Source organism: Corythoichthys intestinalis, unplaced genomic scaffold, assembly GCF_030265065.1.
Source record: "Corythoichthys intestinalis isolate RoL2023-P3 unplaced genomic scaffold, ASM3026506v1 HiC_scaffold_97, whole genome shotgun sequence".
NCBI lineage: Eukaryota > Metazoa > Chordata > Actinopteri > Syngnathiformes > Syngnathidae > Corythoichthys > Corythoichthys intestinalis.
The window spans coordinates 2,493-26,335 of record NW_026651666.1 but is presented as its reverse complement, the minus strand read 5'-3'; the positions used below and the strand labels follow the sequence as shown (position 1 = coordinate 26,335).

General features: G+C 47.2%; 2 protein-coding genes and 18 non-coding genes across 20 annotated transcripts; all 20 read right to left on the bottom strand.

Moving 5' to 3' along the window:
* Positions 1–457: 457 nt before the first annotated feature.
* Positions 458–569, bottom strand: LOC130911770 (U5 spliceosomal RNA). Its single transcript, XR_009062457.1, has one exon. It is a non-coding gene; the product is annotated as a U5 spliceosomal RNA (small nuclear RNA).
* A 759-nt stretch (positions 570–1,328) lies between these two features.
* On the bottom strand, positions 1,329–1,495 carry LOC130911769 (U1 spliceosomal RNA). The gene has a single exon (XR_009062456.1). It is a non-coding gene; the product is annotated as a U1 spliceosomal RNA (small nuclear RNA).
* Positions 1,496–2,220: 725 nt separating this feature from the next.
* LOC130911760 (U2 spliceosomal RNA) lies at positions 2,221–2,411 on the bottom strand. Its single transcript, XR_009062447.1, has one exon. It is a non-coding gene; the product is annotated as a U2 spliceosomal RNA (small nuclear RNA).
* A 920-nt stretch (positions 2,412–3,331) lies between these two features.
* On the bottom strand, positions 3,332–3,443 carry LOC130911768 (U5 spliceosomal RNA). Its single transcript, XR_009062455.1, has one exon. It is a non-coding gene; the product is annotated as a U5 spliceosomal RNA (small nuclear RNA).
* A 757-nt stretch (positions 3,444–4,200) lies between these two features.
* LOC130911774 (U1 spliceosomal RNA) lies at positions 4,201–4,367 on the bottom strand. Its single transcript, XR_009062461.1, has one exon. It is a non-coding gene; the product is annotated as a U1 spliceosomal RNA (small nuclear RNA).
* A 693-nt stretch (positions 4,368–5,060) lies between these two features.
* Positions 5,061–5,251, bottom strand: LOC130911763 (U2 spliceosomal RNA). Its single transcript, XR_009062450.1, has one exon. It is a non-coding gene; the product is annotated as a U2 spliceosomal RNA (small nuclear RNA).
* A 920-nt stretch (positions 5,252–6,171) lies between these two features.
* Positions 6,172–6,283, bottom strand: LOC130911772 (U5 spliceosomal RNA). The gene has a single exon (XR_009062459.1). It is a non-coding gene; the product is annotated as a U5 spliceosomal RNA (small nuclear RNA).
* A 757-nt stretch (positions 6,284–7,040) lies between these two features.
* Positions 7,041–7,207, bottom strand: LOC130911773 (U1 spliceosomal RNA). Its single transcript, XR_009062460.1, has one exon. It is a non-coding gene; the product is annotated as a U1 spliceosomal RNA (small nuclear RNA).
* A 693-nt stretch (positions 7,208–7,900) lies between these two features.
* On the bottom strand, positions 7,901–8,091 carry LOC130911762 (U2 spliceosomal RNA). The gene has a single exon (XR_009062449.1). It is a non-coding gene; the product is annotated as a U2 spliceosomal RNA (small nuclear RNA).
* Positions 8,092–9,011: 920 nt separating this feature from the next.
* LOC130911771 (U5 spliceosomal RNA) lies at positions 9,012–9,123 on the bottom strand. The gene has a single exon (XR_009062458.1). It is a non-coding gene; the product is annotated as a U5 spliceosomal RNA (small nuclear RNA).
* A 757-nt stretch (positions 9,124–9,880) lies between these two features.
* Positions 9,881–10,047, bottom strand: LOC130911758 (U1 spliceosomal RNA). The gene has a single exon (XR_009062445.1). It is a non-coding gene; the product is annotated as a U1 spliceosomal RNA (small nuclear RNA).
* Positions 10,048–10,772: 725 nt separating this feature from the next.
* LOC130911761 (U2 spliceosomal RNA) lies at positions 10,773–10,963 on the bottom strand. Its single transcript, XR_009062448.1, has one exon. It is a non-coding gene; the product is annotated as a U2 spliceosomal RNA (small nuclear RNA).
* A 918-nt stretch (positions 10,964–11,881) lies between these two features.
* On the bottom strand, positions 11,882–11,993 carry LOC130911767 (U5 spliceosomal RNA). Its single transcript, XR_009062454.1, has one exon. It is a non-coding gene; the product is annotated as a U5 spliceosomal RNA (small nuclear RNA).
* Positions 11,994–12,751: 758 nt separating this feature from the next.
* On the bottom strand, positions 12,752–12,918 carry LOC130911759 (U1 spliceosomal RNA). The gene has a single exon (XR_009062446.1). It is a non-coding gene; the product is annotated as a U1 spliceosomal RNA (small nuclear RNA).
* Positions 12,919–13,643: 725 nt separating this feature from the next.
* Positions 13,644–13,829, bottom strand: LOC130911765 (U2 spliceosomal RNA). Its single transcript, XR_009062452.1, has one exon. It is a non-coding gene; the product is annotated as a U2 spliceosomal RNA (small nuclear RNA).
* Positions 13,830–13,980: 151 nt separating this feature from the next.
* Positions 13,981–15,141, bottom strand: LOC130911756 (uncharacterized). Its single transcript, XM_057829298.1, has 2 exons — positions 14,805–15,141; positions 13,981–14,684 (listed from the first exon to the last, which is right to left on the bottom strand). Exons 1-2 carry the CDS (start codon positions 14,997–14,999, stop codon positions 14,109–14,111), a joined length of 771 nt encoding a protein of 256 aa, XP_057685281.1. The 5' UTR covers positions 15,000–15,141; the 3' UTR covers positions 13,981–14,108.
* A 4,853-nt stretch (positions 15,142–19,994) lies between these two features.
* LOC130911766 (U5 spliceosomal RNA) lies at positions 19,995–20,106 on the bottom strand. The gene has a single exon (XR_009062453.1). It is a non-coding gene; the product is annotated as a U5 spliceosomal RNA (small nuclear RNA).
* Positions 20,107–20,864: 758 nt separating this feature from the next.
* LOC130911775 (U1 spliceosomal RNA) lies at positions 20,865–21,031 on the bottom strand. The gene has a single exon (XR_009062462.1). It is a non-coding gene; the product is annotated as a U1 spliceosomal RNA (small nuclear RNA).
* A 725-nt stretch (positions 21,032–21,756) lies between these two features.
* LOC130911764 (U2 spliceosomal RNA) lies at positions 21,757–21,942 on the bottom strand. The gene has a single exon (XR_009062451.1). It is a non-coding gene; the product is annotated as a U2 spliceosomal RNA (small nuclear RNA).
* A 151-nt stretch (positions 21,943–22,093) lies between these two features.
* Positions 22,094–23,254, bottom strand: LOC130911757 (uncharacterized). The gene is made up of 2 exons (XM_057829299.1): positions 22,918–23,254; positions 22,094–22,797 (listed from the first exon to the last, which is right to left on the bottom strand). The coding sequence occupies exons 1-2, from the start codon at positions 23,110–23,112 to the stop codon at positions 22,222–22,224; spliced, it is 771 nt and encodes a 256-aa protein (XP_057685282.1). The 5' UTR covers positions 23,113–23,254; the 3' UTR covers positions 22,094–22,221.
* Between the last annotated feature and the right edge of the window lie 589 nt (positions 23,255–23,843).

Here is a 23,843-nt window from a genome sequence, read left to right as displayed (position 1 = left end):
GGCCACAATGGCTGTTGTACTCGTCATAAAGACGTCATTTCTGGCCAGTATATAGACGAATAGTCGCTCTTTCATTCAACACCGGATGGCAGCACTGTCACATCTTCCCGCGGCGACTGAAAACATCCAGTCGAAGTTCGCGTCACTGGCCTCCACCTGACATCTGCAATGTTTCATATCAGGTCTGTGCTAGAATAATCCATTTTTTCAGAATTGCGTCGACAAAATGACATCACAACGACAAGACAGGGGTAGAAGAAGGTGTGGAACACCAGCAGAAGAGCATCCAGTCTTCTCTGAACTACATTTTGGGCCAATGGCGGTGGAACATGAGGAATGTATCCAGGGTGTGGCTCTGAAGCAGTTTGAAATCCCGGAGCATTTAGCCCATCGCTAACACGACAAGACTCACTTGGCCGAACAACACACCCTTTAACTTTGTTTTTACCGTATAGAAAGGTCTGCTTAGCAGAACTTCAAAAATTGACTCAAACTCTTGCTGTTCCTCCCCACGGAAATCTTTAGTAAAAGGCGAAAGATTTATACGGTCTGAAAAGGAACAAGAGTGTACTGCCTTGCATTTGACGGAACCGGCTGGGAGATGATCGGCGATAGCATTTTAACACAGGCTCTCAAGCGCTACAAACCAGTGGGGGGCGTGCCGAGTCGCACCGAGCAGCCAATCGTTTCGTCCCCAAGGAGGAATTTCACTGCAAATGTAGACCGTAGAAATCTGGAGACTCTAAGGATTGACCGTTGGCTCGAGTCTACAGCAGGGGTGCCCAAGTCGGGTCTTGGAGAGCCCCTATCCAGCTTGTTTTCCATGTCTCCCTCCTTTACACACCTGAACCAAATGATCAGTTCATCAGCAAGCTCTGCAGGAGCCTGATTATTTTGATTCAGGTGTGTCGGACAGTCGTGCACCCAGACCGGATGCGGAACTGTAGCCGGAGAAGGAGGCGGGGGCGGCGAAAACCGGAAGCCGAGGGCAAACGGGGTGCCGGTCCAGGCTACCTGACTGCGATCAACTGATTGCGCTTGCAAGACACCAGATTGGTGAAAACGTTTCCTCTCTACGGCCCTTTATGGAATACTTTGCCCACCCTTGCTGTAGACTCTACGGGCTGACCATTGGCTCGAATGTCCTCAGCGATCGGGCTCCAGCCAGTCGCAGGCAGATCCTAGATCCTACATTTTGGGCCAGTGGCGGAGAACATGAGAGAGGCAAGGAGGGTGTTACTCTGAAGCTCAACACTGACAATTCCAGACCCACACCAGGGCCATGCAGTTTTTCATTGGCGCATTTCAAGTTTGATTTAACAGTAAATCAGGGGAGAGCGCGTACGCAGTCCCCCACTACCATAAATTTTGCAGTTGAGATTCCCACATTTGGGGAATTCATAAAGGTCATCGAAACCGGAGTTGTGCAATGGTTAAGACTCGCCTTAGGAAAACCACCTGCTTGATCATGGTGTCTCCCCTGCCAGGTAAGTATGAGTTGCACGCCTCTGCAAAGCCGAGGTCTTGAGCGCGCAGGCCATCTTCGTTCATGAGCTCGTTTGTTACACACCTATAAAATAGTAACAAACACTCATAATGGACAAGGCAACTACAGTAAAACTGTTAACGCACAACTAGTCGTCAACTGACTTGAACTTTAAATTAGCTTTAAAGAATGTGCAAAACAATCCCAGCATGCATTGCTGCTCCTCCAAAAGCTCAGCTGAAACGGTTGCCCGTACTCTGTCAATGTGCATGCGCCACTGAAAGCTACAGATGCTTTGAAATTGTAGTTATTTCTCAAAGCTAGGACAACCTTCCACTCACTTTCCTGTTTGTTTGGTCAGGAATAGACACTGCTGCTGACATGTTAGGGTCCAACCCGGAATGGATGCTACGTGACTCTTCTGGGTTCAGACTGCAGGCATATCCGATTCCAGTCGGATTCCTCCTCCAATCAGATTTTTTTGAGCTGACTGTTCACACATTCTTTGTAAGGGTCCAAATCAGACCTGGGCCAGTTCAGAGGCCCACATTATTGACACACCTGACAGGTTCCTGTGGCAACAAAGACGTCATTCAGAGTAGAGTAAGGTCACGGACAGTCAAAACCCATCTGAGCTGCTCAGACAGAGAATATTGGATTTCGGCCGCCGCTCCTAACTGATTTCGTCACCGATTCGCTTTTCAGCAAGACTCAGTTTTGCTTTCACCAGTAGAAGGGGGCGCACCGTTCCTGGAGGTACTGCAATACCAGGTCGATGCATGGAGTGGACGGAGCAAGCCCCTATTCCATCTCCTAGGCCCAAAAATCAATTTAATATATGGTCCCCGGATAGGGGACGTATCAGATATTAAACTGATAAGAACAGATACTACACTTGATCTTAGCCAAAAGGCCGAGAAGCGATAACCACAAACTGGCACGAGGGACAGGCTCATTCCAGCCAATCCGGCCTAAAGTCATGGTCACACATGTCAAATGACAAAAGCAACACGCATACACAAAAAATCTATCAAGACGGTCCAGCTGCGGCCTGCAGTAGTCACAGGGGGCGCGGTTGGCGGATGACAAACGCTTGATCTGATCGGTCGTTGAAAGCAAGGGAAACAAGCTCAAGCTGGTCAGAAGAGGAGACCCAAAACCATTCGTTCCTCCAGCATCTAATTTTAGAACTAGTATAGTCATCCTTTAAATTCATATGGTTAATTTTTGGCTAGGATTATAAAAGTCATAATGTTCCAAGGTCTAGTGAAGTTTAGTTGTGAAACCCCTTAAGTTAAGTTTAGAGTGAATCGTGGGTAATCAATTTCTTAGCCCCTCACACCCCAAGCTGTACTATTGGGGACGCCGGCGTCCCCTTGATTTCTCTGGGCCACAATGGCTGTTGTACTCGTCATAAAGACGTCATTTCTGGCCAGTATATAGACGAATAGTCGCTCTTTCATTCAACACCGGATGGCAGCACTGTCACATCTTCCCGCGGCGACTGAAAACATCCAGTCGAAGTTCGCGTCACTGGCCTCCACCTGACATCTGCAATGTTTCATATCAGGTCTGTGCTAGAATAATCCATTTTTTCAGAATTGCGTCGACAAAATGACATCACAACGACAAGACAGGGGTAGAAGAAGGTGTGGAACACCAGCAGAAGAGCATCCAGTCTTCTCTGAACTACATTTTGGGCCAATGGCGGTGGAACATGAGGAATGTATCCAGGGTGTGGCTCTGAAGCAGTTTGAAATCCCGGAGCATTTAGCCCATCGCTAACACGACAAGACTCACTTGGCCGAACAACACACCCTTTCACTTTGTTTTTACCGTATAGAAAGGTCTGCTTAGCAGAACTTCAAAAATTGACTCAAACTCTTGCTGTTCCTCCCCACGGAAATCTTTAGTAAAAGGCGAAAGATTTATACGGTCTGAAAAGGAACAAGAGTGTACTTCCTTGCATTTGACGGAACCGGCTGGGAGATGATCGGCGATAGCATTTTAACACAGGCTCTCAAGCGCTACAAACCAGTGGGGGGCGTGCCGAGTCGCACCGAGCAGCCAATCGTTTCGTCCCCAAGGAGGAATTTCACTGCAAATGTAGACCGTAGAAATCTGGAGACTCTAAGGATTGACCGTTGGCTCGAGTCTACAGCAGGGGTGCCCAAGTCGGGTCTTGGAGAGCCCCTATCCAGCTTGTTTTCCATGTCTCCCTCCTTTACACACCTGAACCAAATGATCAGTTCATCAGCAAGCTCTGCAGGAGCCTGATTATTTTGATTCAGGTGTGTCGGACAGTCGTGCACCCAGACCGGATGCGGAACTGTAGCCGGAGAAGGAGGCGGGGGCGGCGAAAACCGGAAGCCGAGGGCAAACGGGGTGCCGGTCCAGGCTACCTGACTGCGATCAACTGATTGCGCTTGCAAACACCAGATTGGTGAAAACGTTTCCTCTCTACGGCCCTTTATGGAATACTTTGCCCACCCTTGCTGTAGACTCTACGGGCTGACCATTGGCTCGAATGTCCTCAGCGATCGGGCTCCAGCCAGTCGCAAGCTTCTCTAGATCCTACATTTTGGGCCAATGGCGGAGAACATGAGAGAGGCAAGGAGGGTGTTACTCTGAAGCTCAACACTGACAATTCCAGACCCACACCAGGGCCATGCAGTTTTTCATTGGCGCATTTCAAGTTTGATTTAACAGTAAATCAGGGGAGAGCGCGTACGCAGTCCCCCACTACCATAAATTTTGCAGTTGAGATTCCCACATTTGGGGAATTCATAAAGGTCATCGAAACCGGAGTTATGCAATGGTTAAGACTCGCCTTAGGAAAACCACCTGCTTGATCATGGTGTCTCCCCTGCCAGGTAAGTATGAGTTGCACGCCTCTGCAAAGCCGAGGTCTTGAGCGCGCAGGCCATCTTCGTTCATGAGCTCGTTTGTTACACACCTATAAAATAGTAACAAACACACATAATGGACAAGGCAACTACAGTAAAACTGTCAACGCACAACTAGTCGTCAACTGACTTGAACTTTAAATTAGCTTTAAAGAATGTGCAAAACAATCCCAGCATGCATTGCTGCTCCTCCAAAAGCTCAGCTGAAACGGTTGCCCGTACTCTGTCAATGTGCATGCGCCACTGAAAGCTCCAGATGCTTTGAAATTGTAGTTATTTCTCAAAGCTAGGACAACCTTCCACTCACTTTCCTGTTTGTTTGGTCAGGAATAGACACTGCTGCTGACATGTTAGGGTCCAACCCGGAATGGATGCTACGTGACTCTTCTGGGTTCAGACTGCAGGCATATCCGATTCCAGTCGGATTCCTCCTCCAATCAGATTTTTTTGAGCTGACTGTTCACACATTCTTTGTAAGGGTCCAAATCAGACATGGGCCAGTTCAGAGGCCCACATTATTGACACACATGACAGGTTCCTGTGGCAACAAAGACGTCATTCAGAGTAGAGTAAGGTCACGGACAGTCAAAACCCATATGAGCCGCTCCTAACTGATTTCGTCACCGATTCGCTTTTCAGCAAGACTCGGTTTTGCTTTCACCAGTAGAAGGGGGCGCACCGTTCCTGGAGGTACTGCAATACCAGGTCGATGCATGGAGTGGACGGAGCAAGCCCCTATTCCATCTCCTAGGCCCAAAAATCAATTTAATATATGATCCCCGGATAGGGGACGTATCAGATATTAAACTGATAAGAACAGATACTACACTTGATCTTAGCCAAAAGGCCGAGAAGCGATAACCACAAACTGGCACCAGGGACAGGCTCATTCCAGCCAATCCGGCCTAAAGTCATGGTCACACATGTCAAATAACAAAAGCAACACACATACACAAAAAATCTATCAAGACGGTCCAGCTGCGGCCTGCAGTAGTCACAGGGGGCGCGGTTGGCGGATGACAAACGCTTGATCTGATCGGTCGTTGAAAGCAAGGGAAACAAGCTCAAGCTGGTCAGAAGAGGAGACCCAAAACCATTCGTTCCTCCAGCATCTAATTTTAGAACTAGTATAGTCATCCTTTAAATTCATATGGTTAATTTTTGGCTAGGATTATAAAAGTCATAATGTTCCAAGGTCTAGTGAAGTTTAGTTGTGAAACCCCTTAAGTTAAGTTTAGAGTGAATCGTGGGTAATCAATTTCTTAGCCCCTCACACCCCAAGCTGTACTATTGGGGACGCCGGCGTCCCCTTGATTTCTCTGGGCCACAATGGCTGTTGTACTCGTCATAAAGACGTCATTTCTGGCCAGTATATAGACGAATAGTCGCTCTTTCATTCAACACCGGATGGCAGCACTGTCACATCTTCCCGCGGCGACTGAAAACATCCAGTCGAAGTTCGCGTCACTGGCCTCCACCTGACATCTGCAATGTTTCATATCAGGTCTGTGCTAGAATAATCCATTTTTTCAGAATTGCGTCGACAAAATGACATCACAACGACAAGACAGGGGTAGAAGAAGGTGTGGAACACCAGCAGAAGAGCATCCAGCCTTCTCTGAACTACATTTTGGGCCAATGGCGGTGGAACATGAGGAATGTATCCAGGGTGTGGCTCTGAAGCAGTTTGATATCCCGGAGCATTTAGCCCATCGCTAACACGACAAGACTCACTTGGCCGAACAACACACCCTTTCACTTTGTTTTTACCGTATAGAAAGGTCTGCGTAGCAGAACTTCAAAAATTGACTCAAACTCTTGCTGTTCCTCCCCACGGAAATCTTTAGTAAAAGGCGAAAGATTTATACGGTCTGAAAAGGAACAAGAGTGTACTGCCTTGCATTTGACGGAACCGGCTGGGAGATGATCGGCGATAGCATTTTAACACAGGCTCTCAAGCGCTACAAACCAGTGGGGGGCGTGCCGAGTCGCACCGAGCAGCCAATCGTTTCGTCCCCAAGGAGGAATTTCACTGCAAATGTAGACCGTAGAAATCTGGAGACTCTAAGGATTGACCGTTGGCTCGAGTCTACAGCAGGGGTGCCCAAGTCGGGTCTTGGAGAGCCCCTATCCAGCTTGTTTTCCATGTCTCCCTCCTTTACACACCTGAACCAAATGATCAGTTCATCAGCAAGCTCTGCAGGAGCCTGATTATTTTGATTCAGGTGTGTCGGACAGTCGTGCACCCAGACCGGATGCGGAACTGTAGCCGGAGAAGGAGGCGGGGGCGGCGAAAACCGGAAGCCGAGGGCAAACGGGGTGCCGGTCCAGGCTACCTGACTGCGATCAACTGATTGCGCTTGCAAACACCAGATTGGTGAAAACGTTTCCTCTCTACGGCCCTTTATGGAATACTTTGCCCACCCTTGCTGTAGACTCTACGGGCTGACCATTGGCTCGAATGTCCTCAGCGATCGGGCTCCAGCCAGTCGCAAGCTTCTCTAGATCCTACATTTTGGGCCAATGGCGGAGAACATGAGAGAGGCAAGGAGGGTGTTACTCTGAAGCTCAACACTGACAATTCCAGACCCACACCAGGGCCATGCAGTTTTTCATTGGCGCATTTCAAGTTTGATTTAACAGTAAATCAGGGGAGAGCGCGTACGCAGTCCCCCACTACCATAAATTTTGCAGTTGAGATTCCCACATTTGGGGAATTCATAAAGGTCATCGAAACCGGAGTTATGCAATGGTTAAGACTCGCCTTAGGAAAACCACCTGCTTGATCATGGTGTCTCCCCTGCCAGGTAAGTATGAGTTGCACGCCTCTGCAAAGCCGAGGTCTTGAGCGCGCAGGCCATCTTCGTTCATGAGCTCGTTTGTTACACACCTATAAAATAGTAACAAACACACATAATGGACAAGGCAACTACAGTAAAACTGTCAACGCACAACTAGTCGTCAACTGACTTGAACTTTAAATTAGCTTTAAAGAATGTGCAAAACAATCCCAGCATGCATTGCTGCTCCTCCAAAAGCTCAGCTGAAACGGTTGCCCGTACTCTGTCAATGTGCATGCGCCACTGAAAGCTCCAGATGCTTTGAAATTGTAGTTATTTCTCAAAGCTAGGACAACCTTCCACTCACTTTCCTGTTTGTTTGGTCAGGAATAGACACTGCTGCTGACATGTTAGGGTCCAACCCGGAATGGATGCTACGTGACTCTTCTGGGTTCAGACTGCAGGCATATCCGATTCCAGTCGGATTCCTCCTCCAATCAGATTTTTTTGAGCTGACTGTTCACACATTCTTTGTAAGGGTCCAAATCAGACATGGGCCAGTTCAGAGGCCCACATTATTGACACACATGACAGGTTCCTGTGGCAACAAAGACGTCATTCAGAGTAGAGTAAGGTCACGGACAGTCAAAACCCATATGAGCCGCTCCTAACTGATTTCGTCACCGATTCGCTTTTCAGCAAGACTCGGTTTTGCTTTCACCAGTAGAAGGGGGCGCACCGTTCCTGGAGGTACTGCAATACCAGGTCGATGCATGGAGTGGACGGAGCAAGCCCCTATTCCATCTCCTAGGCCCAAAAATCAATTTAATATATGATCCCCGGATAGGGGACGTATCAGATATTAAACTGATAAGAACAGATACTACACTTGATCTTAGCCAAAAGGCCGAGAAGCGATAACCACAAACTGGCACCAGGGACAGGCTCATTCCAGCCAATCCGGCCTAAAGTCATGGTCACACATGTCAAATGACAAAAGCAACACACATACACAAAAAATCTATCAAGACGGTCCAGCTGCGGCCTGCAGTAGTCACAGGGGGCGCGGTTGGCGGATGACAAACGCTTGATCTGATCGGTCGTTGAAAGCAAGGGAAACAAGCTCAAGCTGGTCAGAAGAGGAGACCCAAAACCATTCGTTCCTCCAGCATCTAATTTTAGAACTAGTATAGTCATCCTTTAAATTCATATGGTTAATTTTTGGCTAGGATTATAAAAGTCATAATGTTCCAAGGTCTAGTGAAGTTTAGTTGTGAAACCCCTTAAGTTAAGTTTAGAGTGAATCGTGGGTAATCAATTTCTTAGCCCCTCACACCCCAAGCTGTACTATTGGGGACGCCGGCGTCCCCTTGATTTCTCTGGGCCACAATGGCTGTTGTACTCGTCATAAAGACGTCATTTCTGGCCAGTATATAGACGAATAGTCGCTCTTTCATTCAACACCGGATGGCAGCACTGTCACATCTTCCCGCGGCGACTGAAAACATCCAGTCGAAGTTCGCGTCACTGGCCTCCACCTGACATCTGCAATGTTTCATATCAGGTCTGTGCTAGAATAATCCATTTTTTCAGAATTGCGTCGACAAAATGACATCACAACGACAAGACAGGGGTAGAAGAAGGTGTGGAACACCAGCAGAAGAGCATCCAGCCTTCTCTGAACTACATTTTGGGCCAATGGCGGTGGAACATGAGGAATGTATCCAGGGTGTGGCTCTGAAGCAGTTTGATATCCCGGAGCATTTAGCCCATCGCTAACACGACAAGACTCACTTGGCCGAACAACACACCCTTTCACTTTGTTTTTACCGTATAGAAAGGTCTGCGTAGCAGAACTTCAAAAATTGACTCAAACTCTTGCTGTTCCTCCCCACGGAAATCTTTAGTAAAAGGCGAAAGATTTATACGGTCTGAAAAGGAACAAGAGTGTACTGCCTTGCATTTGACGGAACCGGCTGGGAGATGATCGGCGATAGCATTTTAACACAGGCTCTCAAGCGCTACAAACCAGTGGGGGGCGTGCCGAGTCGCACCGAGCAGCCAATCGTTTCGTCCCCAAGGAGGAATTTCACTGCAAATGTAGACCGTAGAAATCTGGAGACTCTAAGGATTGACCGTTGGCTCGAGTCTACAGCAGGGGTGCCCAAGTCGGGTCTTGGAGAGCCCCTATCCAGCTTGTTTTCCATGTCTCCCTCCTTTACACACCTGAACCAAATGATCAGTTCATCAGCAAGCTCTGCAGGAGCCTGATTATTTTGATTCAGGTGTGTCGGACAGTCGTGCACCCAGACCGGATGCGGAACTGTAGCCGGAGAAGGAGGCGGGGGCGGCGAAAACCGGAAGCCGAGGGCAAACGGGGTGCCGGTCCAGGCTACCTGACTGCGATCAACTGATTGCGCTTGCAAACACCAGATTGGTGAAAACGTTTCCTCTCTACGGCCCTTTATGGAATACTTTGCCCACCCTTGCTGTAGACTCTACGGGCTGACCATTGGCTCGAATGTCCTCAGCGATCGGGCTCCAGCCAGTCGCAAGCTTCTCTAGATCCTACATTTTGGGCCAATGGCGGAGAACATGAGAGAGGCAAGGAGGGTGTTACTCTGAAGCTCAACACTGACAATTCCAGACCCACACCAGGGCCATGCAGTTTTTCATTGGCGCATTTCAAGTTTGATTTAACAGTAAATCAGGGGAGAGCGCGTACGCAGTCCCCCACTACCATAAATTTTGCAGTTGAGATTCCCACATTTGGGGAATTCATAAAGGTCATCGAAACCGGAGTTGTGCAATGGTTAAGACTCGCCTTAGGAAAACCACCTGCTTGATCATGGTGTCTCCCCTGCCAGGTAAGTATGAGTTGCACGCCTCTGCAAAGCCGAGGTCTTGAGCGCGCAGGCCATCTTCGTTCATGAGCTCGTTTGTTACACACCTATAAAATAGTAACAAACACACATAATGGACAAGGCAACTACAGTAAAACTGTCAACGCACAACTAGTCGTCAACTGACTTGAACTTTAAATTAGCTTTAAAGAATGTGCAAAACAATCCCAGCATGCATTGCTGCTCCTCCAAAAGCTCAGCTGAAACGGTTGCCCGTACTCTGTCAATGTGCATGCGCCACTGAAAGCTCCAGATGCTTTGAAATTGTAGTTATTTCTCAAAGCTAGGACAACCTTCCACTCACTTTCCTGTTTGTTTGGTCAGGAATAGACACTGCTGCTGACATGTTAGGGTCCAACCCGGAATGGATGCTACGTGACTCTTCTGGGTTCAGACTGCAGGCATATCCGATTCCAGTCGGATTCCTCCTCCAATCAGATTTTTTTGAGCTGACTGTTCACACATTCTTTGTAAGGGTCCAAATCAGACATGGGCCAGTTCAGAGGCCCACATTATTGACACACCTGACAGGTTCCTGTGGCAACAAAGACATCATTCAGAGTAGAGTAAGGTCACGGACAGTCAAAACCCATCTGAGCTGCTCAGACAGAGAATATTGGATTTCGGCCGCCGCTCCTAACTGATTTCGTCACCGATTCGCTTTTCAGCAAGACTCGGTTTTGCTTTCACCAGTAGAAGGGGGCGCACCGTTCCTGGAGGTACTGCAATACCAGGTCGATGCATGGAGTGGACGGAGCAAGCCCCTATTCCATCCCCTAGGCCCAAAAATCAATTTAATATATGGTCCCCGGATAGGGGACGTATCAGATATTAAACTGATAAGAACAGATACTACACTTGATCTTAGCCAAAAGGCCGAGAAGCGATAACCACAAACTGGCACGAGGGACAGGCTCATTCCAGCCAATCCGGCCTAAAGTCATGGTCACACATGTCAAATGACAAAAGCAACACGCATACACAAAAAATCTATCAAGACGGTCCAGCTGCGGCCTGCAGTAGTCACAGGGGGCGCGGTTGGCGGATGACAAACGCTTGATCTGATCGGTCGTTGAAAGCAAGGGAAACAAGCTCAAGCTGGTCAGAAGAGGAGACCCAAAACCATTCGTTCCTCCAGCATCTAATTTTAGAACTAGTATAGTCATCCTTTAAATTCATATGGTTAATTTTTGGCTAGGATTATAAAAGTCAATGTTCCAAGGTCTAGTGAAGTTTAGTTGTGAAACCCCTTAAGTTAAGTTTAGAGTGAATCGTGGGTAATCAATTTCTTAGCCCCTCACACCCCAAGCTGTACTATTGGGGACGCCGGCGTCCCCTTGATTTCTCTGGGCCACAATGGCTGTTGTACTCGTCATAAAGACGTCATTTCTGGCCAGTATATAGACGAATAGTCGCTCTTTCATTCAACACCGGATGGCAGCACTGTCACATCTTCCCGCGGCGACTGAAAACATCCAGTCGAAGTTCGCGTCACTGGCCTCCACCTGACATCTGCAATGTTTCATATCAGGTCTGTGCTAGAATAATCCATTTTTTCAGAATTGCGTCGACAAAATGACATCACAACGACAAGACAGGGGTAGAAGAAGGTGTGGAACACCAGCAGAAGAGCATCCAGCCTTCTCTGAACTACATTTTGGGCCAATGGCGGTGGAACATGAGGAATGTATCCAGGGTGTGGCTCTGAAGCAGTTTGAAATCCCGGAGCATTTAGCCCATCGCTAACACGACAAGACTCACTTGGCCGAACAACACACCCTTTCACTTTGTTTTTACCGTATAGAAAGGTCTGCTTAGCAGAACTTCAAAAATTGACTTAAACTCTTGCTGTTCCTCCCCACGGAAATCTTTAGTAAAAGGCGAAAGATTTATACGGTCTGAAAAGGAACAAGAGTGTACTTCCTTGCATTTGACGGAACCGGCTGGGAGATGATCGGCGATAGCATTTTAACACAGGCTCTCAAGCGCTACAAACCAGTGGGGGGCGTGCCGAGTCGCACCGAGCAGCCAATCGTTTCGTCCCCAAGGAGGAATTTCACTGCAAATGTAGACCGTAGAAATCTGGAGACTCTAAGGATTGACCGTTGGCTCGAGTCTACAGCAGGGGTGCCCAAGTCGGGTCTTGGAGAGCCCCTATCCAGCTTGTTTTCCATGTCTCCCTCCTTTACACACCTGAACCAAATGATCAGTTCATCAGCAAGCTCTGCAGGAGCCTGATTATTTTGATTCAGGTGTGTCGGACAGTCGTGCACCCAGACCGGATGCGGAACTGTAGCCGGAGAAGGAGGCGGGGGCGGCGAAAACCGGAAGCCGAGGGCAAACGGGGTGCCGGTCCAGGCTACCTGACTGCGATCAACTGATTGCGCTTGCAAGACACCAGATTGGTGAAAACGTTTCCTCTCTACGGCCCTTTATGGAATACTTTGCCCACCCTTGCTGTAGACTCTACGGGCTGACCATTGGCTCGAATGTCCTCAGCGATCGGGCTCCAGCCAGTCGCAGGCTTCTCTAGATCCTACATTTTGGGCCAATGGCGGAGAACATGAGAGAGGCAAGGAGGGTGTTACTCTGAAGCTCAACACTGACAATTCCAGACCCACACCAGGGCCATGCAGTTTTTCATTGGCGCATTTCAAGTTTGATTTAACAGTAAATCAGGGGAGAGCGCGTACGCAGTCCCCCACTACCATAAATTTTGCAGTTGAGATTCCCACATTTGGGGAATTCATAAAGGTCATCGAAACTGGAGTTGTGCAATGGTTAAGACTCGCCTTAGGAAAACCACCTGCTTGATCATGGTGTCTCCCCTGCCAGGTAAGTATGAGTTGCACGCCTCTGCAAAGCCGAGGTCTTGAGCGCGCAGGCCATCTTCGTTCATGAGCTCGTTTGTTACACACCTATAAAATAGTAACAAACACTCATAATGGACAAGGCAACTACAGTAAAACTGTTAACGCACAACTAGTCGTCAACTGACTTGAACTTTAAATTAGCTTTAAAGAATGTGCAAAACAATCCCAGCATGCATTGCTGCTCCTCCTAAAGCTCAGCTGAAACGGTTGCCCGTACTCTGTCAATGTGCATGCGCCACTGAAAGCTACAGATGCTTTGAAATTGTAGTTATTTCTCAAAGCTAGGACAACCTTCCACTCACTTTCCTGTTTGTTTGGTCAGGAATAGACACTGCTGCTGACATGTTAGGGTCCAACCCGGAATGGATGCTACGTGACTCTTCTGGGTTCAGACTGCAGGCATATCCGATTCCAGTCGGATTCCTCCTCCAATCAGATTTTTTTGAGCTGACTGTTCACACATTCTTTGTAAGGGTCCAAATCAGACCTGGGCCAGTTCAGAGGCCCACATTATTGACACACCTGACAGGTTCCTGTGGCAACAAAGACGTCATTCAGAGTAGAGTAAGGTCACGGACAGTCAAAACCCATCTGAGCTGCTCAGACAGAGAATATTGGATTTCGGCCGCCGCTCCTAACTGATTTCGTCACCGATTCGCTTTTCAGCAAGACTCGGTTTTGCTTTCACCAGTAGAAGGGGGCGCACCGTTCCTGGAGGTACTGCAATACCAGGTCGATGCATGGAGTGGACGGAGCAAGCCCCTATTCCATCTCCTAGGCCCAAAAATCAATTTAATATATGGTCCCCGGATAGGGGACGTATCAGATATTAAACTGATAAGAACAGATTTTTTCTTTTGAACATGTTTTATTGATGCTTTTAACAAAGAATTTCTTGATTCAAAACATTGTGTCTAGAGGGTCATTTTTTCAATCAATGATAAATAAGGTAGACACATATTAATGTTCAAAGCAATTTCTGTACAAATATAAAATACTATAAAATTTAAAAACTTTTAAAAGTGTCTTCATTGTCTGTTGTGCAGGCGCGCAGTGTTATCTAACAATGTAGAACATCCACCCGCACTCCCAAACATAATTTCTCCAGGTTCTAATCTTCTTGCCTCTACCATTGTGTCAGGCCGTTGCTGCCTCGACCTTCACCGTGGAGCTCCGACAACCCCGTCCAGTTGGGCCCAGGCGATTCTTCTTTGCGGCTGTGTCCTTGGCTTGCCGCCTGCAGCCGCCATATTTGCTGCAGCCAATCGGAGCACAGCCGCGGGGGGGATCTGCCTGTTCCGCCTCACCAGCAAGTTTCTGGAGGTCCAGATGGCGTCTTTTATGGCGGCCAGGGTGAGCCACTGATTTTCAAACTTCTCCTTCGGTACTCGTGAGCGGCTCACCCCGAAGAGCACAAGTTGTGCATTGAGGACCTCCCTAACCGGCAAGTCCGGGAATTGCAGGTTGTCGGTTGTCGCCCACAGGTCTGCCGCAGCGCTGCACTCCCAGAGGAGGTGCCTCACCGACTCAGGCGCGCCACAACCAGGTCGGGGGCAAGTTGAGTGCGCCGCCATTCCTCGGGAGTGCATGACGGTCCTGACTGGGAGGATCTCGTGGGCCACCATCCACGATAGGTCTCGTAGTCTGTTTGGAAGTGCGGGGTGGTTCACGTGGCGCCAAACCGTTGTGGGCTCGCCTATTGCAAGCCCGCGCACTGGACTCACCGGATCCCGCTCCTGCACAACAGAAATCAGAGCTTTGTGATTATTTAAAACATTAAAATCCTCTTTCTCTAGTTTAAAATGTTTTAAGAAATTCTTTATAAAAGCATAAGGTGGTGGCAGTGGGAACGCGACCGGCAATCTTTGGTCTGTGGCCAACAATTTCAGGCTACGCAGGTAGGAGCCCATCCAGAATCTGGCCATCGCTTGACTTTTCGGATTACTGCATGGGCCCAATACATTCAGGAAGTGCAGGGACACATACAGGCTCCCCAGGAACAAGTGGAGGTCTGGCACTCCTTTTCCACCTTTTTCTTTTCTTCTCTTCATGGTGTCTCGCCTCACCCTCTCCCACTTGGACCCCCAGATAAAACGGAAGATGGACCGGTCGAGATCTAAAAGAGTATTTCTCCTTGGGGTAAAAACAGAGCTGATTAGTAAAAGCAGTGGTAAAATAACAGCTTTAATAATAAGAACTTTTCCTTCAATAGTCAATTGTCTCGTTCCCCAAAAACCCAGTCTCTTCCTCACTTTCCCTACCACGTCTACCCAGTTTGCATCCCCTCCCCCATCCCTGCCAAATTTAATCCCCAGTATTTTTTGATCAGTCTGTGACACCGTCAATGGCAGTCCTGTCTTCTCTGTCGTTGTCCATGGTCCATAAAATTGGGCTCTGGTCTTATCTCTGTTCAGTTTTGACCCAGAGGCCCGTCCGTACCAGTCAGTCAAGTCCAGCGCTCTGTTGACAGATAAAAGGTCCGTACACAAGATATTTACATCATCCATGTATAAAATGCATTTTGTTAAAAGTCCTCCGCCCCCCGGGATTTTCACCCCCTTGATCAGATCGTCCCTTCTCAACATCTGCGCCAATGGTTCTATGCATAGAACATAGAGAAGGGCAGATAACGGACACCCCTGACGTACACCGCAGTTGATGTTGACTGCTTTTGTCAAATTCCCATTAACCACAAATTTGCTGTTGATGTCCCGATAGAGCAATCCCACCCACTCTATGAACCTGCCAGGAAACCCACATTTTTGCAGTAACCTAAATAGGTACTGGTGCGAGACCCGATCAAAAGCCTTTTCAAAATCTAAATTTAATACTACAAGCCGCATATTTCTGTCTCTCGCATAACAGATGGTGTCACGGATCAGCATGAGGCTGTCCGTGATCTTCCTTCTCGCAATGGCGCAGGTTTGATCCGGGTTGATCAGTTCTCCTAAAACCACAGACATGCGTGCCGCTAAAAGTTTACTGAAAAGCTTACAGTCAAAATTTAAAAGCGTAATCGGTCGCCAGTTTTTAAGGTCAGTCTTGTCCCCCTTTTTGTGCAATAACGTCACTATCCCTACTCTAAAACTGTCCGGAAGCAAACTATGTTTGTCAAAGTCGTTAAAAACAGTAATCAAATCCGGTACTAAAATGTCCCAAAATGTCAGATAAAAAGCAAGGGGGAGTCCGTCCTCTCCCGGGGCCTTGCCTTTTTTAAAATTCGAGATACATTTGCTCAATTCGTTTAAGTTAAAATCCTTTGTTAAAAGCAAATGGTCCCTCACTTTGTGTTCCATAAAATCTAAAACCTGTGTTACAATTTCTTCTTGGATTTCCTTCTTGTCATAAAGCTTTTGATAAAAGGTTTCGACGGCTCTAATTATTTCACTGTTGGTTTCCATAAAAACTCCATTTTCATTTTGCAGTTTAAAAATCCTTCCACTTTTTTTTGTAATTTTTTTGAAGAAGTAACGGGTGCATTTCTCCCCTTCGTCAATTTCTCTTTCCCTACTTCGAAGTATTACCCCCTTACTTTTAATTTCTGCCAAATTTTTCATTTCCATTTTAACCTGCTTTATTTCTTCATTAAAATCCATCCCCTTTTGTGTTAAGTTAAAATACCGTTGCAGTCTTTTCTGCAAACCCAACATACATCTCATTTCCTTTTTCTTTTTCGCTCTTCCTACTCTTTTAAAAAACATCTGTGTCCTTTCCTTCACCATTTCCCACCACCGTGCACGTGAATCAAACAAGTCTTGGAGAGTCTGCCAATCTTTGTACTGCTCCCTGTATTGATTGACTACGACCTCATCGTCAAGTAGGGAGCAGTTCAGTTTCCATAAACCTTTACCCATAGACACCTCAGAATGCAGTGAAAGTGTGCAGGATAGAAGCAGGTGATCTGAAAAAAAGACAGGAATTAAATTAACATCAATAGGTGACCAATCGCGTACGAACATGTAGTCGATACGGGAAGCTCGGGTGCTATCACTACTAAACCAGGTAAAACCTTCCTCTCTTGGGTGCACGATTTTAAAACAATCTTGCAAATTAAAAACCCGGCAAATGTCTTGTAATACTACAGATGTTTTATCAATCTTAAAGTCCTCCCCGGCTCCCATTCTATCCCCTCCATGTAAAATACAATTAAAATCCCCTCCTAACATGAATGGTACCCGACCCAACATAAAAGGTTGCAAATTTTCCAACAAATCATGCCTGTCATGTTTATCATTAAAACCGTAAATATTTAAAATCTTAAAATCCTTTCCCATAAAAGTCAGTTGTGCTAAAATTGCTCGCCCATCATTAACTATTTCGCTGTGTTTAATACTAATGGAGGAATTATTTATTAAAATGGCAATTCCGTCATTTTTGTTTTCATTTGAGCCGCTCCATATCGAGGGATACGGCCACATATCTTCCCATTGTTTATAGTTTTTTAAAAAGGGCAAGCCACATTCTTGAATTAAAAACACATCTGATTTAATAGATTGCAGAAAGGATAGAACACTCTGGGCCCTAACTTTTGACTTTACACTTCTAACATTTAATGTTGAGAAGGTAAGAGTCACAGGCATGATTAATAAAATTCACTCAAATGTGCAATAATTCAAAAACAATTCACTTAAAAGGGGATTCAGAGTAAAAACCTAAAATCAAGTTGTAGCCAATTGTGCTTCTATTTCTTTTGATTGTGGCTCCTCTTTTAGCTCAACCGGAGGGGGATTGGTTTTGCTTTTAGATTTTCTCGGCGTTGGCCTCTCCCGCATCCTTGCATTAAAAGTTTTCCGTTCTTTTGGCGTTGACTGTAAAACAATGTTTAAAAAGGACACCTCATTCGGTGAGTCTGATGGAAAAACCCGAGCTTCATCACCTGAGCTGGTAGAGGACACAGGTCTTCCTTTCTTTTCTGTGACCAGTGGAGAGTTGGGCGATAGCTCAGATGCCAGCCTTTTACCATTTTGTGCACAAGGGATCTGTGTTTCCTCACTCTCAAGCTGTATCAGATTCTCTTGTAAACTGGCAATTATTTCCTCCGAGCTTTCGATTGGTGGGACCGAATGGGGCTCCTCCCCCTTCTCTTCCTCACCTGGTCCCTCTCCACCAATGGCAGGTTTTGGCGGGAGATTTGAATTCTCCGCCACATTTTCAATTATCTCATTTTCATTTGACGTTCCTTTTCCGGCCTTCAATTTGTTGGCAAAAGATTTTGGGCAATTTCTGAAGAGATGGCTTGATTCTCCACAGAGATTACACTTTCTGCCATTGGTACATTCTTCAAAAGTATGACCAATTGCTCTACATTTTTTACAAATGATCTGTACACAAGCTTCTGCAAGGTGCCCGTGCTCACCACACTTGTGGCAGAGCTTGGGTTGACCTTGGTAATGTATGTAACCACGGTTTTCCCCCAAAACTATCATTGATGGGAGCTGTTTCAGGCCCTGGAAGCCCTGGGGGTCTTGCCATTGTTGAATGGGGACCCTCCAGGTGCAATTCCAGATGCCGTCCTCATCTCTCACCTTCATAGCCTGGCCTTTCACCGTGCAATATCTACCCAGCCAAAAACAAATGTCATCTGCACTCACCGTCTCATTGAACATTCGAACAATAACTGTTTTTGCAGAATTGTCAGTCAATTTCTCAACATTGAATGCAGATAACTGGGTTTTAACACTCTCGTAACGAGACCAAAATTCACGCAAGTTAACAGCCGTGTTAAAACTAACATCAAAGCCTTTGTTGAAAGGCAGAGACAAAATACAATTCAAGTCAACTGGCCTGAATGCCAGTATGTGCTGAATGAACTTCCTAGAGAAGTCAAGTCGAGACACAACTATACATTCAGAACCAGTTGCCCTGTATGTGAAGCGCACGCTGTGGTGCCTCCGCATGCCAGCATGGATAACTGACATGGTGGAGGCACCACACACACCCAGAAATACACTCAAAAAAGACGTTCAGTACTTACAATTCAGTTTTCTGATGGCTGGTCCTGAACAATACAAAACGCTATAAACAAATATGCTCCTCAAAGGTGAGAACACTCAGTGCCACGACAGGCAAAGAAAATCCCCACAAACAGAGGCGATCGCAGTCTTAGCCAAAAGGCCGAGAAGCGATAACCACAAACTGGCACGAGGGACAGGCTCATTCCAGCCAATCCGGCCTAAAGTCATGGTCACACATGTCAAATGACAAAAGCAACACGCATACACAAAAAATCTATCAAGACGGTCCAGCTGCGGCCTGCAGTAGTCACAGGGGGCGCGGTTGGCGGATGACAAACGCTTGATCTGATCGGTCGTTGAAAGCAAGGGAAACAAGCTCAAGCTGGTCAGAAGAGGAGACCCAAAACCATTCGTTCCTCCAGCATCTAATTTTAGAACTAGTATAGTCATCCTTTAAATTCATATGGTTAATTTTTGGCTAGGATTATAAAAGTCATAATGTTCCAAGGTCTAGTGAAGTTTAGTTGTGAAACCCCTTAAGTTAAGTTTAGAGTGAATCGTGGGTAATCAATTTCTTAGCCCCTCACACCCCAAGCTGTACTATTGGGGACGCCGGCGTCCCCTTGATTTCTCTGGGCCACAATGGCTGTTGTACTCGTCATAAAGACGTCATTTCTGGCCAGTATATAGACGAATAGTCGCTCTTTCATTCAACACCGGATGGCAGCACTGTCACATCTTCCCGCGGCGACTGAAAACATCCAGTCGAAGTTCGCGTCACTGGCCTCCACCTGACATCTGCAATGTTTCATATCAGGTCTGTGCTAGAATAATCCATTTTTTCAGAATTGCGTCGACAAAATGACATCACAACGACAAGACAGGGGTAGAAGAAGGTGTGGAACACCAGCAGAAGAGCATCCAGCCTTCTCTGAACTACATTTTGGGCCAATGGCGGTGGAACATGAGGAATGTATCCAGGGTGTGGCTCTGAAGCAGTTTGAAATCCCGGAGCATTTAGCCCATCGCTAACACGACAAGACTCACTTGGCCGAACAACACACCCTTTCACTTTGTTTTTACCGTATAGAAAGGTCTGCTTAGCAGAACTTCAAAAATTGACTTAAACTCTTGCTGTTCCTCCCCACGGAAATCTTTAGTAAAAGGCGAAAGATTTATACGGTCTGAAAAGGAACAAGAGTGTACTTCCTTGCATTTGACGGAACCGGCTGGGAGATGATCGGCGATAGCATTTTAACACAGGCTCTCAAGCGCTACAAACCAGTGGGGGGCGTGCCGAGTCGCACCGAGCAGCCAATCGTTTCGTCCCCAAGGAGGAATTTCACTGCAAATGTAGACCGTAGAAATCTGGAGACTCTAAGGATTGACCGTTGGCTCGAGTCTACAGCAGGGGTGCCCAAGTCGGGTCTTGGAGAGCCCCTATCCAGCTTGTTTTCCATGTCTCCCTCCTTTACACACCTGAACCAAATGATCAGTTCATCAGCAAGCTCTGCAGGAGCCTGATTATTTTGATTCAGGTGTGTCGGACAGTCGTGCACCCAGACCGGATGCGGAACTGTAGCCGGAGAAGGAGGCGGGGGCGGCGAAAACCGGAAGCCGAGGGCAAACGGGGTGCCGGTCCAGGCTACCTGACTGCGATCAACTGATTGCGCTTGCAAGACACCAGATTGGTGAAAACGTTTCCTCTCTACGGCCCTTTATGGAATACTTTGCCCACCCTTGCTGTAGACTCTACGGGCTGACCATTGGCTCGAATGTCCTCAGCGATCGGGCTCCAGCCAGTCGCAGGCTTCTCTAGATCCTACATTTTGGGCCAATGGCGGAGAACATGAGAGAGGCAAGGAGGGTGTTACTCTGAAGCTCAACACTGACAATTCCAGACCCACACCAGGGCCATGCAGTTTTTCATTGGCGCATTTCAAGTTTGATTTAACAGTAAATCAGGGGAGAGCGCGTACGCAGTCCCCCACTACCATAAATTTTGCAGTTGAGATTCCCACATTTGGGGAATTCATAAAGGTCATCGAAACTGGAGTTGTGCAATGGTTAAGACTCGCCTTAGGAAAACCACCTGCTTGATCATGGTGTCTCCCCTGCCAGGTAAGTATGAGTTGCACGCCTCTGCAAAGCCGAGGTCTTGAGCGCGCAGGCCATCTTCGTTCATGAGCTCGTTTGTTACACACCTATAAAATAGTAACAAACACTCATAATGGACAAGGCAACTACAGTAAAACTGTTAACGCACAACTAGTCGTCAACTGACTTGAACTTTAAATTAGCTTTAAAGAATGTGCAAAACAATCCCAGCATGCATTGCTGCTCCTCCAAAAGCTCAGCTGAAACGGTTGCCCGTACTCTGTCAATGTGCATGCGCCACTGAAAGCTACAGATGCTTTGAAATTGTAGTTATTTCTCAAAGCTAGGACAACCTTCCACTCACTTTCCTGTTTGTTTGGTCAGGAATAGACACTGCTGCTGACATGTTAGGGTCCAACCCGGAATGGATGCTACGTGACTCTTCTGGGTTCAGACTGCAGGCATATCCGATTCCAGTCGGATTCCTCCTCCAATCAGATTTTTTTGAGCTGACTGTTCACACATTCTTTGTAAGGGTCCAAATCAGACCTGGGCCAGTTCAGAGGCCCACATTATTGACACACCTGACAGGTTCCTGTGGCAACAAAGACGTCATTCAGAGTAGAGTAAGGTCACGGACAGTCAAAACCCATCTGAGCTGCTCAGACAGAGAATATTGGATTTCGGCCGCCGCTCCTAACTGATTTCGTCACCGATTCGCTTTTCAGCAAGACTCGGTTTTGCTTTCACCAGTAGAAGGGGGCGCACCGTTCCTGGAGGTACTGCAATACCAGGTCGATGCATGGAGTGGACGGAGCAAGCCCCTATTCCATCTCCTAGGCCCAAAAATCAATTTAATATATGGTCCCCGGATAGGGGACGTATCAGATATTAAACTGATAAGAACAGATTTTTTCTTTTGAACATGTTTTATTGATGCTTTTAACAAAGAATTTCTTGATTCAAAACATTGTGTCTAGAGGGTCATTTTTTCAATCAATGATAAATAAGGTAGACACATATTAATGTTCAAAGCAATTTCTGTACAAATATAAAATACTATAAAATTTAAAAACTTTTAAAAGTGTCTTCATTGTCTGTTGTGCAGGCGCGCAGTGTTATCTAACAATGTAGAACATCCACCCGCACTCCCAAACATAATTTCTCCAGGTTCTAATCTTCTTGCCTCTACCATTGTGTCAGGCCGTTGCTGCCTCGACCTTCACCGTGGAGCTCCGACAACCCCGTCCAGTTGGGCCCAGGCGATTCTTCTTTGCGGCTGTGTCCTTGGCTTGCCGCCTGCAGCCGCCATATTTGCTGCAGCCAATCGGAGCACAGCCGCGGGGGGGATCTGCCTGTTCCGCCTCACCAGCAAGTTTCTGGAGGTCCAGATGGCGTCTTTTATGGCGGCCAGGGTGAGCCACTGATTTTCAAACTTCTCCTTCGGTACTCGTGAGCGGCTCACCCCGAAGAGCACAAGTTGTGCATTGAGGACCTCCCTAACCGGCAAGTCCGGGAATTGCAGGTTGTCGGTTGTCGCCCACAGGTCTGCCGCAGCGCTGCACTCCCAGAGGAGGTGCCTCACCGACTCAGGCGCGCCACAACCAGGTCGGGGGCAAGTTGAGTGCGCCGCCATTCCTCGGGAGTGCATGACGGTCCTGACTGGGAGGATCTCGTGGGCCACCATCCACGATAGGTCTCGTAGTCTGTTTGGAAGTGCGGGGTGGTTCACGTGGCGCCAAACCGTTGTGGGCTCGCCTATTGCAAGCCCGCGCACTGGACTCACCGGATCCCGCTCCTGCACAACAGAAATCAGAGCTTTGTGATTATTTAAAACATTAAAATCCTCTTTCTCTAGTTTAAAATGTTTTAAGAAATTCTTTATAAAAGCATAAGGTGGTGGCAGTGGGAACGCGACCGGCAATCTTTGGTCTGTGGCCAACAATTTCAGGCTACGCAGGTAGGAGCCCATCCAGAATCTGGCCATCGCTTGACTTTTCGGATTACTGCATGGGCCCAATACATTCAGGAAGTGCAGGGACACATACAGGCTCCCCAGGAACAAGTGGAGGTCTGGCACTCCTTTTCCACCTTTTTCTTTTCTTCTCTTCATGGTGTCTCGCCTCACCCTCTCCCACTTGGACCCCCAGATAAAACGGAAGATGGACCGGTCGAGATCTAAAAGAGTATTTCTCCTTGGGGTAAAAACAGAGCTGATTAGTAAAAGCAGTGGTAAAATAACAGCTTTAATAATAAGAACTTTTCCTTCAATAGTCAATTGTCTCGTTCCCCAAAAACCCAGTCTCTTCCTCACTTTCCCTACCACGTCTACCCAGTTTGCATCCCCTCCCCCATCCCTGCCAAATTTAATCCCCAGTATTTTTTGATCAGTCTGTGACACCGTCAATGGCAGTCCTGTCTTCTCTGTCGTTGTCCATGGTCCATAAAATTGGGCTCTGGTCTTATCTCTGTTCAGTTTTGACCCAGAGGCCCGTCCGTACCAGTCAGTCAAGTCCAGCGCTCTGTTGACAGATAAAAGGTCCGTACACAAGATATTTACATCATCCATGTATAAAATGCATTTTGTTAAAAGTCCTCCGCCCCCCGGGATTTTCACCCCCTTGATCAGATCGTCCCTTCTCAACATCTGCGCCAATGGTTCTATGCATAGAACATAGAGAAGGGCAGATAACGGACACCCCTGACGTACACCGCAGTTGATGTTGACTGCTTTTGTCAAATTCCCATTAACCACAAATTTGCTGTTGATGTCCCGATAGAGCAATCCCACCCACTCTATGAACCTGCCAGGAAACCCACATTTTTGCAGTAACCTAAATAGGT